Source organism: Bufo gargarizans, chromosome 1, assembly GCF_014858855.1.
Source record: "Bufo gargarizans isolate SCDJY-AF-19 chromosome 1, ASM1485885v1, whole genome shotgun sequence".
NCBI classification, from domain to species: Eukaryota; Metazoa; Chordata; class Amphibia; order Anura; family Bufonidae; genus Bufo; species Bufo gargarizans.
Genome location: NC_058080.1, coordinates 144,299,563 through 144,315,056, shown reverse-complemented (window position 1 = coordinate 144,315,056; position 15,494 = coordinate 144,299,563). Strand labels below are relative to the sequence as shown.

At 42.4% G+C, this 15,494-nt stretch overlaps 1 protein-coding gene across 10 annotated transcripts in view; it reads right to left on the bottom strand.

The window, feature by feature from the left end:
• EXOC1 (exocyst complex component 1) overlaps window positions 1-15,494 on the bottom strand; it is a 63,937-nt gene that overhangs the window by 21,450 nt on the left and 26,993 nt on the right. For 3 of the 10 annotated variants that reach the window (XM_044299342.1, XM_044299378.1, XM_044299352.1), the window contains 4 exons: window positions 14,798-14,833; window positions 14,150-14,194; window positions 12,062-12,225; window positions 4,112-4,222 (listed from right to left, as the gene is read on the bottom strand). In XM_044299342.1, the coding sequence (XP_044155277.1) occupies window positions 4,112-4,222; window positions 12,062-12,225; window positions 14,150-14,194; window positions 14,798-14,833 (356 nt within the window). The remainder of the gene's footprint in view (window positions 1-4,111; window positions 4,223-12,061; window positions 12,226-14,149; window positions 14,195-14,797; window positions 14,834-15,494) is intronic. The other 7 variants (XM_044299361.1, XM_044299387.1, XM_044299392.1 and 4 more) reach the window with 3 other exon arrangements.

Here is a 15,494-nt window from a genome sequence, read left to right as displayed (position 1 = left end):
GCCCTAACAGCACTACTGCACACAGCAAGCAGGAGCTCAGCTAAGTGCACTAGAAAAATGGAAGCTGAGCTGTGATTGGTAGCTATGGGCAACAAAGACATACCAACATAGCAGTTGGTAAATTCAGGGCATGTAAGTTCCGCCCCCGAGAATGCCGCCAACCCACCAGGGACTGCCCATTTATGGGTGGGGCTTATACAAACACTGCCTATATAAAGCCTAAGGACAGTTGTGATCTATCAGGCCTATGGATATGCCATGCTGTGGTCTGGATGTGGTCATTCTCTTCATTGGTAAAGCATCTCGGTGCTAACATCATACAGATTCTTGGTGGTCTGAGTGCCCTGTCATACTCCCCTCCATCTGTCCCCTATTTCTTACTGACCTTCCACAATTTTACTTCCATCTTGCAGCCACTGCAAGCATAAGGCAACGACAGTTCTACAACTAAGCTTTAAAAAACAACATCATGGGTACCAATGGGACTGAGCTGCACCTAGGCCATGCAACCAATGCATCCAGCACCACGTACTACAGGGAGCCAGCTACAGATTAAGACTGCTGAAGAAGGCCATGATAGGCCATAACGTCTGGTCGCCATACTGATTTATACATGCCTGCTTTATATACCCTGTAACTGCACTGGATCATGATGATCATATGATGATACAAGATTAAAATCTAACAGCAAAGTAAAATACTGTGTGCCACAATTTTCTACTACTATGTGACCAATGAACGTGACCTCCCATGGCCTAGGAAGAGACCCAAGCACTGACCAACTCCCAGGAGCCCCACCGTTCAGCTGTTAGAGGAGACCACGGCACTCATCAGAGCACCACTTGATAGCGGCTGTGCTTGGCATTGCAGCTCAGCCCATGACCTATGAACATGTCATCACTGACCTAGGAAGAGGCCTAAGCGCTGCGGCCTCTTCATACAGCTGATCGGCGGGGGTCTGACTGAAGGATAGGTCATCAATATGATAATCCCAGAAACCCCCTTTAATATCTTGATAAGGCTTTATTTAATAAATTTATAATAATCATTTATAATAATTTATTTAATAATAAATTGCTTCCTTCCCCACCGAAATAATAAGACGGGAGTTCCTCATCCTCCTCTAATCCATTAACCTTATGAAGCACCGCATCCACATCACCTAGACATTTACCAAGCCACAACGGATGAGTGCATTTAATTATTCATGCTGTCATCATTTATTTTTACTTATCAGTCCTCCTCGTTCCCCTAAAAAACAATCACTTGTGATTTTGTGGCTAATTCATCTGTTCAGCTTAACATAAAAGCCTGGCTTACTTTCCGAGATGCCGGTTAACAGAGACACAATAGCTTATTTTTTTTCTTAAGGACAATAAATATAATGATTTGATTGTTATTTGGATGTAATTCCACCAGAAGCCAATTATAGCCATTCCCACAGAACATTACTGACTTTTTAGAGCGTAATTTCCCAGCATTGGTTATCGAGAGCGAACTGTCTGATATTTTATATTTTACTACATTTTTTATATACACTTAAAGGGGTATTCCCACCTGGGAATGTCAGATAGGAGTGGGTCCTGGTCAGGGTGGATAAAAATCTATGATTTAAAAAAATAAAAATCAGATTTTTTTTATTTAAATCAAAAAGCATTTTATATAATAAAAAAAATCTGAGGAAAATATATTACCATCCAAAGGTTATTCCATCATAAAATAAAGATTCATTTTTTAATTATGTAGAATAAGGCTGTATATGTTTAATTTTTTGGGGTAAATAAATTCCATTAATCCATTCACAATGTCATGCTCTTCCAGAGGTTTTTGTAAGATTATTGGGCAGTTTCTCTGCCTACAAGATATTATCACAGATGCTTGGTTTAGTTTGCAGTTCTCAAAACTGAATTTGACTCAGCAGAGATCACATGCCTCTTTTTCACAGCAAAAATGTTATAACATGAACAGAGTTGCGAAAAAGACCTTAATCCTAACTTCTACAAACCTATGAATACAGAATCAACCTAATCAAACTAATATGAAAAGTTGTTATTCTAAAAATCTTCATCTACTTGCATATTATAAGTTATACCAGCAAGAATTAGTCTTTATGTAGAAAACTATTATTTAAATCAAGCCTTACTGACTATGATTTAAATCATGATTTAAATCAGTTTGATTTAAATCAAATCCACCCTGGTCCTGTGGTTGGACCCTCACCTATCTCCAGAACGGGGCTGTCTAAGTGAAGAGCCGCGCATGCGTGGCCACCCTGAACGTAGAGGTGGTCATACTTGCGTAGCTTGCTCTCCATTCACCGCTAGGGGACTTCTAAAGTCCATAGCCATAGAGAGTGAGCGGTGCATGTCCTTCTTTTTGGTGGCCCCATTCCGGATATAGGAGCGGGTCCCACAGTTGGAACCCGCACCTATCTGATATTAATGGCATATCCTTGTGATATTCCATCAATGTCCAAGATGGGAATACTCCTTTAAAATTCAGGTACATACGCATTCATTTAATTTCAATCCACCTTTACAACTATTTTCTTTTATGGCTCTATTTTCATCTAAAATAAAAAATAAAGCATTTATTTTTAAACAATTGTGAATAAAAACCTTGTTAATTTTTGCATGTACAGCTTCTATGCAGAGCTTTGTGTCTCCATGGTTACATAATACAAACTGCAGCCTTTGCTCAAACCCAAATGTAACCAGGGGACGGCAGGGCAGGAAGTCTGCGAGGCGCACCTTCACCCAATAGCTGCAGAGCAGGAAGTGATGTCAGAGGCCGTCTCTCCTTTCGGCCACTTCTGTACAGACCAGTAACATGAAGCATTGCATTTAGAGGGGCAGAAAGAAAGAGGCTCGTTTTACATGTCCTTTTCTGGTGCCTTTTTTCTCTACCTTTGCATTTCTTTTGCACCAGCCTTTTCTATGTTAAAGGGAACCTGTCATCACTTTTATCCTGCCCTCACTCAGAACAGCATAAAGTAATGACAGACACACTGATTTCAACAGTGTGTCACTCCAGAACTTATGAATAAGGCCTCATGCACACGACCATTTTTGGGGTCTGCATCCGAGCCGTAGTTCTTGTGGCTCGGATGCGGACCTATTCACTTCAATGGGGCCGCAAAAGAGGCGGACAGCACTCCGTGTGCTGTCTGCATCTGTTGCTCCGTTCCGAGGCCCCGCAAAAAAAAAAATAGCATGTCCTATTCTTGACCGTTTTGCGGACAAGATTAGGCATTTCTACAATGGGCCGCCCGATCCGTTCTGCAAATTGCGTAAGGCACACAGGCGGCTTCTGTTTCTTGCGGACCGCAAAAAACTGCACAGTCGTGTGCATGTAGCCTAACTGACTCTTCTCAGGTAGACTGGGTGTTGGATCTTAGCAACCATGTACTTTCAGCTCATGAGTAAAACTCCATTGAAATCAACGTTGTCACTGCTTTATGTTGTCCTCGGTGAGATCAGCTTAACAATGATGACAGGTTCCCTTTACAAATGCTAGATCTAGATGTTAGCTGAAGGTCTATCAGAGATATGAATACACTCTTTTGTGTCTCTTTCAGAAATGCAGCATGCTGAAACTTTTGGCATGTTTTTTAGGTGTCCTGTAATCTCCTTCTCTATACAAGGAAATGCTAGTGGTAAAACACACAGGGGTCATTTACTAAAGTCCAACGTTTCACACACTGGTCCTAGTAAACACCCAGCTGGCCGAAGATCCAACCAATTTTTTTACGAGACGCAGGTCGTTCTGCTGTCTGTGTGCCCAAAACAGAAATCTACTCCAACCAGAGCTGGAGTAGACTTCTAGTGTAATGTGCGGCAGTTTTCTTTTTTTGCACATATGTTAAGAGATCTCCTCCCGTGGCTCATCTTCTCCTCAATTTTAAGAAAAGTGGCGGTGGTGTTGAAAAATGCTAAAAAGTGGCAAAGCCTGTCCCAAAACGGAAAGTAACAAAATTTGAGACTTTTTACAGGCATAAAAAGCCAGCACTAAATTCATGCGTGTGAAGACCCCTAACAGGTCCTGCTACATTACATTTTCCCAGAATTAGTCTTTCATACAGTAACATTATTAAATAACTAGCGTTCTGTACCATGGGTGTCCGAGGCATGCTCTGATGTTGGGATAGATTAAAGAATTTACTGATGAAGTCTTGTTCTGCGAGACACAGCGGCTCCAGTTCACTTAAGACCTGTTCAAAGATCTGAACAAAAAAAAAAAAGAAATCAGATTATATTGAGCATCCACATCTTATTAACCACATATAAAACCCTGTTAAGCAATTATACAAGTCACAAAGTGCATTAAGTGAGTAGAACAGCAGTGCTGAAAAAAGTAAATGTATCTAACACAGAGTATTATGGAGTATCCACCTAGTGGGCTTGAATACTACAAGTATTTTAGATAGCGCTTCCCTTTAAAGGTTTTCCATAATAGACAGTTCATGGGGCTCCTGCCCAAGGGACCTACAATAGGCAGCAGAGTCAAGGTGCCGCTAGTTTGGACAGAGCTCAGCCACCTTTACAGAAACGGCATAGAACTGCTGTACTATCCTTAACCCTCTCAGGATCAGGTCATTTTTTTGTTTTTGCATTTCTGTTTTTTACTCTTTGCCTTCCCAGATTCCCCCAATTTTCTTTTTACTTTTCTGTTAACATAGCCGCAAGTTGTGCTATAATTATGGCATCATTTAATATTGTATACGATGTACTGGGAAGCTAGAAAAAAAAGTCCAAGTAGAATGGAATTGTGAAAAAATGCAATTCCGCCATATTTTTGTTTAGTTTTTACGACTTTAACTAAGCTGTAAAACTGACCTGTGCACTTCATTCTCTGGGTCAGTACGATTACAGCGATACCACATTTGTATAGTTTTTTAGGTGTGTTAATACTGTAAAAAGGTAAAAACTTTTGAAGTATACTGAAAAAGTGATCTGCAATTAATTAGTCCTAAAATTTAACTTTTAATAATTATTTCTTAAATAGATATAATAATAAAATAAATGGCCCTCAAAATAATTGATAATGGTGCGTACAAAAAAAACCTCCACAAAATACAGTAAATGGAGCCTCATTCGAAGTCGGTCCTCACTATGTAGTGAAGTCCATGGGGACAGAATAACTTCATAAAGTAGGAATGAAAGTGCACGGCGGCTCCTTAGATAAAGACCATTTGTCCTACCGCTCCGTTGATTGGTTCCTGTGTACGGCAGTTCCTCTCGATAACTTGATGTGAATAATCCTTGGAGGAGTGGAATTGCTGCAAGAAGAGATAGGGGTCGGGACTAGATATCCCTAATAATGCCCTACGGTGGGGGTACTGCACTGGCCCTGATGACCTAACCACAGAGCACCCGCCCTGACAAGGGCGACCCCGTCCGGAACCTTTCCCTGAATAGACTGACCCTGGTTAACCCTCTCCTGCTAAATCCCTACACGCATGTTTCGCTTTCAGGTGAGTACAAAGCTCATCAGGGGAAACACGAGGGAGCGCAGCAAATTACCCAAAAAAGTTAATGCACAGATGTGCAGGTGATAAGGTACTCACTCTGCACCTTTACATTCAAAATAGTAAGAACCAAGTTCAGATGTGGCTTGGGTTCGCAAATGTAAGAGGGGGAAGGGACAGTAGATGGATGCCCTCTTCCTCCTGACAGGGAACTAAGGTCGTCTGCGGGCTTGATGTAGCCTGAGTACGGCTCAAAAGCCGCCACTATTTAAATAAGATACAGCCCCAAAGCGAGGCTTGGCTGCTGGCAAACTTCCTGTGTGATGCGCCGCGCAACAAGCCGGCGCATGCGCAATGAAATACACCAGGGTTGCCAGAAAGCTGAAACAGCAAAGAGGCGTGGGTGAGGTATGAAGACGTCACCACGTCGGATCTCGGTGGAGCATGCGCGATCCATACTGACATAGTTGCTGGCTCCTGTCCGATGCGGCCCCCAGTGCAGAGCCGAGCTTTTTTATTATGGCATTTACGGCGTACATATTATAGAGGTGACCTGGATATCGTAATACAAATATACAGTCCGTGGCAAACTTGGCTGATGAAACATGATATAGAGAAGCAATACAGGGGAAATAACCCATAAATTAAGGATAAATATTAATAGGAGGGGGGGGAGGGGGAACAAGTTCCTGAAACTTGAAAGACCCCAATGTCAAAGAGAAAGTACTTGGTATGTAGGCATGATCCATAGATCTAAATAAAACAGCTAAAGTTGAGCTGCTCATTCAGACCCATGGGTGAGACTGTACGTAATGTAAAGGGCCAACTGGCTTCGCGTTGAGCAAGACCGATGGTCTATTTATAGCAATTGTATCATAACTTTCATTTTTTGAATTGACAACCCCTGGCATGGCGGGTTTCCTGGTTAGTGGCCTCAATACAGATTCGTGGCTGGATGAGGCAAGTGAAGTGTTTTCTGACAAATCATACGTACAGAGGAAATTCACTCCTTCTTTCAAAACTGCATTTAAAGAACTGAATAGGCTATACAAAGAACACCTATCCAGCTGGTGGGAGGTTCAGAGCCTAGATAATTACATCAAAGACGGCATTGTCCCTAGAGGTTTAAGAATCTCACTAACCCCCGTGAATAAGCAAAGGAGTCCCGGCTTTAATAACCACTGGGAACAACTGGCTACCTCCAGCTCATTGAAGTTTATGACATTATTGCTAGAAGAGGAGAAAATTAACTTGGAGAACCTCAGTGACAAGTGAAAAGCACAAATCGAGGTCACTAAAACCTTTTCCCAAGACCCTGACTTTAGCCATAAAGAAAAACAACTGCAAATTTTATTGAAAAATATAAATATTTCCTTAGAAAAGGTAAACATAGACAGTTCACTAAAGATTTAGCAGAGTTTAAAGAAAATAAGGTCTATTCTGTTCTGAAAGAAAAATCCACCACCAGAGAGACCACCTCTGATCCATCTACAACAGAGACATTTCTAGAGTATGGTTTTGCTCCTCCGCTCCAGAGTGTAATAATTGGCTGGGTTTGGTTGAGAAGGTGAAAAGCTACGAGAAGATCTTGTATAAACAACGAGGAGCATACTTAAAGTGGGATAAATTGTGGAAAGACTGGGATACGACCAACTAATTTAATTTTTTTTTTTTTTTTTTTTTTTTTTTTTTTTTTTTTTTTTTGTCTGCAAGGTGGGGGGTGGGGGGGGGTAAGGTGGGGGATTTTTTGGGGAAGATCCAATTGTCCGGCTTCTTTGTGTATGCAATGTATTAATGCAGAATGTGAAGCCATAATAGAGCATTGGAGCATCTTTGGAAATGCCGGGGGCTGGCAGGACTCACCGGTATTAGATATTGGTTAACTCTTGATCAATTTAAAATATTGACTAACATTCTGGTGAGGGTTCGGGGCTCGGGATCTTGGGGGGTCCGGGCATCGGGTGCGACCCGGGATGCGGCTTTTTCTCTTGGACGTGAGTTTTTACTACGGGCAGCGATTTGACACGGGTGTGGTTTGGGTCCCTCATTTGTTCCTTCTTAATGAACTGGAGTTGATGCCGGGCTCTGCCCTCCTAATGAGACAGTGCTGGCTGGCTATTTTTCTTTTCTCTCCCCAAGTGCTGGGGATTGTTGAGTGACACTTTGATTTGTGTCCCCTCTCCATGAGACACCGTGGAGAACCCATGCGAGTTATGCTTAAACAAGCCATTAACATTTAATCCAACTATATGGGGATGAGGCAGGAAATCCTGGGAGTGGGTTTTATACCACTGGGATAGAAGACTGCTGGACCCCCCTCCCCTTCTCTTCGGTTTTACGGAAGGGTGCGATCAAAGATCGCTGTGAGCTTGCCCCACACGGGATAGGTGAGCACCAGAGATTCGCCCCACGGGTGTTGGTCCTGTCAGTGGTGCTTACTTGCGTCTGAGGGAGGCCGTGGGGGGTGCGTGTTCGCTGCTCGGTGGGCCGCCCGGGTCTCGGGCCTATGCTCCCTCTCAGTATGGAGATAATAACATTAAATAAGATCTCGTTTTTTATCTGTAATGCTAAACCCTTTGATGCCGGGCTGGTCCTGCTTTTCCCCCAGGCAGTGAGACCTTTAGTTGATTTTAGTTAATATCTATATAATTATGGGTATTTGCATGAAATCATATTTAATTATGCTTTAAGGACTAGAACTGACGGACTTTTGGATCTTATAGCATTGTAAATGGTATATTGTTATGTATTTTTTTGTATGAGAATTTAAAAAAATAAAAGTTTATATAATAAAAAAAAAGAGTGCTTAAAGAGCTCAGTTCAAAAAAAAAAAAAAAAAAAAAAAAGAAATAAAAGCACAAAGATGCCCCCCTCTAGTGATAGGTCATGTTTGGATAAATATAGTATATGTAGAGCAGCACAACAATACCTTTAGATATGGAATATCAGGAATGCATCAGCCAGTCCAATTCCCCTGATGCATGGCAGTTATAACGATATCAACCACAAAAGATATGACGCAGCATCTCCAATCCAATAAGGCTTTATTCCCACACGGTGCATAAGACAGTACACACGGTCCAGTTACAGCAATGTTTCGGCTACATACAGTCCCTCCTGTATGTGTTTTATATACCCCTCTCTTACACTTCTCAGTCAGCTTGATAAAGGCTACTATGTAGCCGAAACGTTGCTGTAACTAGACCGTGTCTACTGTCTCATGCACCGTGTGTGAATAAAGCCTTATTGGATTGGAGATGCCGTCGTCATATCTTTTGTGGTTGATGATGTCATGTTTGGATGTCTTTCTTCACCTTGTATCGGCAGACTTATCTAAACAATCTCCATCCGTCCCATCTCAAAATTGTACTAGGGAAGAATGGGAAGCAATTACTGCCATGAGATATGATTCCGCGATTATCATCAAACCCTCCGACAAAGGGGGCGGCGATACTGTAATCATGAACTCTGGCGATTATAGAGCTATGTGCGAACAGATATTATGAGATAGAACTGGTTATGATATACTCACTTCTAATCCCACCAAACCGTATCTGCTCAAACTCAGAGATATCCTTCTAGACTCCAGAGCTAAGAGACTCATTTCTCAGGAAGAATATGATTTCCTGTACCCGAAATCTTCAGTAATTGCGACTTTTTTCAGTCTGTCAAAAATTCACAAGGGAACCAGTCCACTGAAAGGGAGGCCAATTGTTTCTGGAATGTGCAGTATCAGTCAAAATATTGGAGTCTATATTGATCACATCCTCGTGCCCTTCGTGGTGTCCCTACCGTCATACACTAGGGACACCATGGATCTCCTTAAGAGATTGGATGGTATCACTATAGAGAGATAGTCCAGCCTGGGAAGTATAGATGTTGAGGCGCTTTACTTGTCCATTCATCATTCCGCTGGACTGAGGGCAGTACGGTACTGAGTATGAGAGGATGCCAGTTCACAGAACATAATTTTATCTTGAGACTCCTTGAGTATTTACTCGCTCACAATTTTTTCCTTTTCAATGGAAAGATTTACCACCAGCTCAGGGGCACAGCAATGGGCTGTTCTTGCGCACCAACTTATGCAAATTTGCTCCTGGGCTGGTGGGAATCCAACATAGTCTTTGGAGAAACCATGTCGCCCAGTACCGGGTCCATTTTGTTATGGGCCCGGGACATCGATGACATTTTTATCTGGAACGACACCAAACCCGCTTTCTCAGACTTTGTAAACAATCTCAATAACAATGACATCGGGATAAGATTCACATATGAATCCAGTACAGATACCCTCCCCTTCCTGGATACCACTATCTCCAGGAAGGAATCTGATGAATTATCCACCACTATCTACAGAAAACCGACCCCAACCAACTCTGTCCTTCACTGGAGTAGTAGTCATCGTACCCCAAGTTTGTTAAGCAGGCTTACGATTTAAGGGACAGGTTTCTAAACAGGGGGTACCCGGATAATGTATTGAAGACCGCATATCATAGGGCCATCTCCACAGCTCGTACAGAACAGTTGATACCAAAAAAGAAAAAGAAAAACAGAAGGCGATAAAAAAATTTGCCTGATTGCTAGTAGTGATAGCACCACAGATCGGACAAGGAAGATCCTTCATAAACACTGGCTCATTCTTCTCATGGATCCCGATATCAGCGAGTTATTACATGAATACCCGCAGATTACATTCAGTGCGCCAGTAGTTTGAGGGACCTCCTTGTTCAGAGCCATTACACCCCTGGAACGTGGTTGAACCGTAAACCCGTGGGTTGTTTTAGACGTGGTTGCTGTATAGCTTGCAGCACCATACAAACTGACATGTCATTTTACAGCACAAAGCTACAACCGACATTCCCGATTAAAGACTTTACTAACTGTTGTACTCGGGGTGTAATTTATAAGATCACATAAGACTGTAAAAAAAGAATACATAGGCAAGACCAGACGTGAACTACGTAGACGTATAGGCGAACACTTGGGGGACATCGAGAACAGGAGGGAAACGGCTGTGTCCAGACATATCCATGACTGTCACCAAGGCAACCCAAGATGTATCAAAGCTATGGGCATAGAAACAGTGGGCATCTACTGTCCCTTCCCCCTCTTACATTTGCGAACCCAAGCCACATCTGAACTTGGTTCTTACTATTTTGAATGTAAAGGTGCAGAGTGAGTACCTTATCACCTGCACATCTGTGCATTAATTTTTCTTTGGTGATTTTCCGCACTCCCTCGTGTTTCCCCTGATGAGCTTTGTACTCACCTGAAAGCGAAACATGCATGTAGGGATTTAGCAGGAGAGGGTTAACCAGGGTCAGTCTATTCAGGGAAAGGTTCCGGACGGGGTCGCCCTCGTTAGGGCGGGTGCTCTGTGGTTAGGTCATCAGGGCCAGTGCAGTACCCCCACCGTAGGGCATTATTAGGGATATCTAGTCCCGACCCCTATCTCTTCTTGCAGCAATTCCACTCCTCCAAGGATTATTCACATCAAGTTGTCGAGAGGAACTGCCGTACACAGGAACCAATCAACGGAGCGGTAGGACAAATGGTCTTTATCTAAGGAGCCGCCGTGCACTTTCATTCCTACTTTATGAAGTTATTCTGTCCCCATGGACTTCACTACATAGTGAGGACCAACTTCGTTAGAGGCTCCATTTACTGTATTTTGTGGGGGGGGGGGGGGGGGGGGGTTTGTACGATGGTTTTGAGGACCATCTATTTTATAAGAAATAATTATTAAAAGTTACATTTTAGGACTACCGTAATTAATTGCAGATCATTTTTTCAGTATACTTTGAGCAAGACTGGTGGCCTATTGATAACAATTGTATCATAACTTTCATTTTTTTTTACTTTTGAAAAAATTATTTTTTTCTCTGGATCACCATAACTTTAGATTTACTTCTACGGAGCCGAGTGAGGGCTCATTATTTGCGGATCGATCTGTAGTATGTATTACTTTTTGGCCACTTTTTATTCAATTTTATTTGGGTTGTAGCGAGTTGAATCAGCCATTAGATTATTTTTTTTCCATTCACTACATAGGATAAATAGGTTTATATTTTAATACTTCGGGAGTTTTAGGACATAGTGATGCCTATGTTACTTTTTATTGTTTACTTTTATTATGGGGAAAGGAGGGGGGTGATTTGAATTTGAATTCTATTACAGAGAACAAAACTACTTTCTCTCTAGGAGCAATGGGGGCGTGGCCGTTACACCTAAAGGCTCTTCTCTCTCTGTGACTGCCGCACCCTCTGCACTTTGACTGACAGGGCCGGGCAGTGAAAATGTCATCACGTCTGTCCCCGTCAATTAGAGTGCAAAGGGCATGGCAGTGGAGAAAGCTCCGCCTCTTGGTGCAACAGCAAAGCCCCCGTTGCTCCTAGAGGCTAATTTGCATATATTCAAATATCATATTTCTCAGCAATGTGGGCACATATGAACATGGGACCAACACCGATGCTTTCAGCTGCCAAGAGCACATGTAGCAGGTCAGACCGTGTTTTAAAGTATGAATCTGCTTACAGATGTCCTATAAAAATAAAAGCCTGCTGAATATCTAAGATCACAGCAGAAGAAAAGTACCTTGTCAAATTTGGTGCGGTCAGCTACATCCAAGTCAGAGGCAGACATGTTGCCCATATCTAACAATGAAGAAGACTGAGACCTGCGGCTTCCTGAACTCTGCACCGACAGTTTATTCAGACTGGATGTGGATCCTGTCAGCTTCCCCGAGCTGCCATGAAGACCTGAAAGCCAGAAGTAGGGAAGAGATCTTATAGGAGGAGAACAGAGGAATACTACATTGTGAATGTACCTTTACCTCCTCCTTTCAACTTCATATTTTAGTTTTCATTTGCTTGTACCTCCTCATGTATTACAAAACCAGTCAACAATGCTAAGAACTGTAAATTGGGATTTTCTAGGTTTATTCCCCATTCTGACTCTAAAAAAGCAAGTGTTAAATTTATAGGGGTTGTCCGAGTTGTAATATAAAAATGGTCCTCCTAGTCAGGAACAGTCATAAAATAACATATACTCACCTATTTCAGCCCCCGCTACTACCAGCGCCATGGCTCCGATCCTCCCCATTGCTGCAGCCATGATGTATATGGCTGCAGAGGTGTGCAGGAGTCACTGGCCTCAGTGGTATACGGTACATAACCACTAAAGCCAGTAATTGGGTACAGCGGTCACATGGAGTATATAGGGACGTCATCACTGCAGGGAGAATAGGAGTAGCGGCACTTGAAGCCCTTCTTTTTGCCCTTGTAAGCAGGCATTAAGTTTACCTTATGGATCAATATGGTTATAAATGTGCCACTTTGTCCCCGTCTAAATGAGGCATTAGGGCTGTGATCGCACCAGGAAACATCTGACTGTATCACAGTAATTTATGATCTAGTTAGTCAATTTCTGATCACAGGCTTATTGAAGTGTATGGACATGATGATGAGAGTACACTGCAATAGCCCCGTGATCAGACAGACACTGAATCTGAGGTTTCCATGCCTTTTGTGATTCAACCCCATTTGGAATTAATTACAAATGATGGGGGTTTCACATCACTTCACAGAACAAGACTTAACTAGAATTCATTAAGTTGTCATTTTTGATGTATTTCTTCTGGCGTCCAGAAAAATAACAAATATTATACTCACCTGACCGATCACCCAACACTGCTGTCTGACAGCACCGGGAACCCAACTCCACTCCACTTCCTGCTCCTGTCTTGACACGGCAGGAAATGGCTGTTACCGCTGCTCAGCCTATCACTGGCTCCAGCAATACCCATCCAAAGCCACTGATTGGCCGAGTGGGAATCTTAGTCATTTCCTGCCGTGTCAAGACAGGAGCAGGAAGTGGAGTGCAGTGGGGAACCCCAACACCATCAAAACCCTAGCAGTGGTGATTAGAGAGGTGAGTATAAGCTCTGTTATTTATTATTTACCTGTGGAAACACTTTTTTACAATGGAATACACCTTGAATATTTTGGTTTGATGTCAAAGGCAGCGGATCGTCTAAAATTCTGTGCTCTATACTAATTAAAGAGGAATGGTTACCACTCCTGACATATCTGTTTTAGTAAATAATTTTATTTCACGTGAAAAGACAATTCTGGATATTTCCGTTTTATGACCGTTTTGCCATTCTTCTTCTATTTTTGCTAGATGTCTATGCATAAAGATATAGATGGGCGTTACCAGTTTGGGGGGGGGGGGGGGTGTCCCAGCACAGTCTAGCATTGTCAAATCAGTGCTGCTAGTGGCAAACTGTGCAGGGACACCCCCCAACTGGTAACACCCATCTGTACCTTCATCCATAAACTTCTAGCAGGAATAAGAGAAGAATGGCACAACATAGAGTCATTAGAATCGATTCTCAAGAATTGTTATTGCAAATGGCTACTAAAACAGATGAGTCAAGAGCGGTCACAGGTCCTCCTAAAGAAGACACTTAGGAGTATCAACCCCCACCCCTGACGAAGTGATCCTTCTCTAAACATTGATCACGATGGATATGTACTGGTGTCCATTATGAATGTATGAGCACACAGGTCTTCAATGAATAGCATGCAAGAAACAATCAAGAAATAGGTTTAATGATGCAGTAATTTGGTAATATCGGTTCATGAAACAGTTGCCAATAGGAGGCAGGCATATTATACTCACTTTCTGTCTCCTGTTTCACGGCACTCTCTTTTCGAGGGAGCGTAGCTGGTTTGGATAAGGTTGCAAGCACCAAAGACAAAGATGCATTAGAAAACAGGCATTTAGCGAAGACCATGCACAAGAGGCAAGTTAGGCACTAGTTGGAAAGAGACATGCAGAAGACTATGTTAAGCAGTTACGGTTAAACAGTTACATGGACACTTCAACGTAGAACTGTTGTAAGGAGACACACGGAGGCACACGTTCTAGTAGAGGGACCCAGTCATTCATGTAGGATGTGATGGGGGTTAGATCTACTTCAGGCATGGCCAAGATATCAGAAGAGATAAGGATGTGACTGGATATATCTTTAAATGCCTGTTTAAAGAACCAATGCAAATTTATTTGGGAGATAACCTTTAAAGTAGGAAGTCCTCCTACGGAGCCTCCGCCTCTGTGGCAGTCGCTGTTTTATTTTTAGATTCAAGACACATATGAAGATATAAATGAGGACTTTGCTTTGTGTTCTAGATACAATGCGGTCAGTGGGTAGTTAGGTAAGAAACAGGACAACATTATGAATGTAAGACAGAAGGTTCTGACTCCAGGTGAACATAGGGTGTTTCCATTACGCTTAGTGCACAATAATGTATTAACTTTCGCCTTTACCGTGCTTATTGATTATTCTTGTGGAACCAACATTATCTGTATTGAAAGGAGAAAAATGTGTTGTGTGAAGAAAACTCGGACCATGTAACACGCAGCCACAAAGACCACCTTAAAAACCAAACCTGGTCGTGTTAAGCCACACTCTAGCAACGCAACTCCAAGCTCCACGCATCAGCAAGCAAGTCACCAAAGAGCAGGCGTAAAAAAGACTATCGCGTCCTAACGTGATAGCGGTAACTGCACACAAGCGCAATGGCAACCAGGTAAGTACATTCACAGTAAACCTGCAGCCCCAATGCCAGAAGAATAATAGTTTTAAAGGGATTATTCCACAACATCCCTTTTTTGTTACTTTTATGACCTGTCAATCAAAAAGGTCATAAAATAGGTGGGAGTAGAACCTCTGAGACCCCAATCTTTACAGAGAACAAAAAGGCTTCAAGTTCCCATTCTAGGCCTGGGATTTGGCAGTGGGTGCACAGCCAATGTCCATGAAAAAATTAAACCCCCAGAAACTTTTAGACGTTTCTAGTACTCTCATTAAAGGGGTTTATGACTTTTTTATACTGGTGGCCTATCTTTAGGTTGGATCATAAGTATCTGATCGGTGGGAGTCTGACACCTGGGACCCCCGTTGATCAGCTATTTAAGGAGACCAAGATGATGTTGTGCCTCCTCACAGCTTAGCAAGGACAGT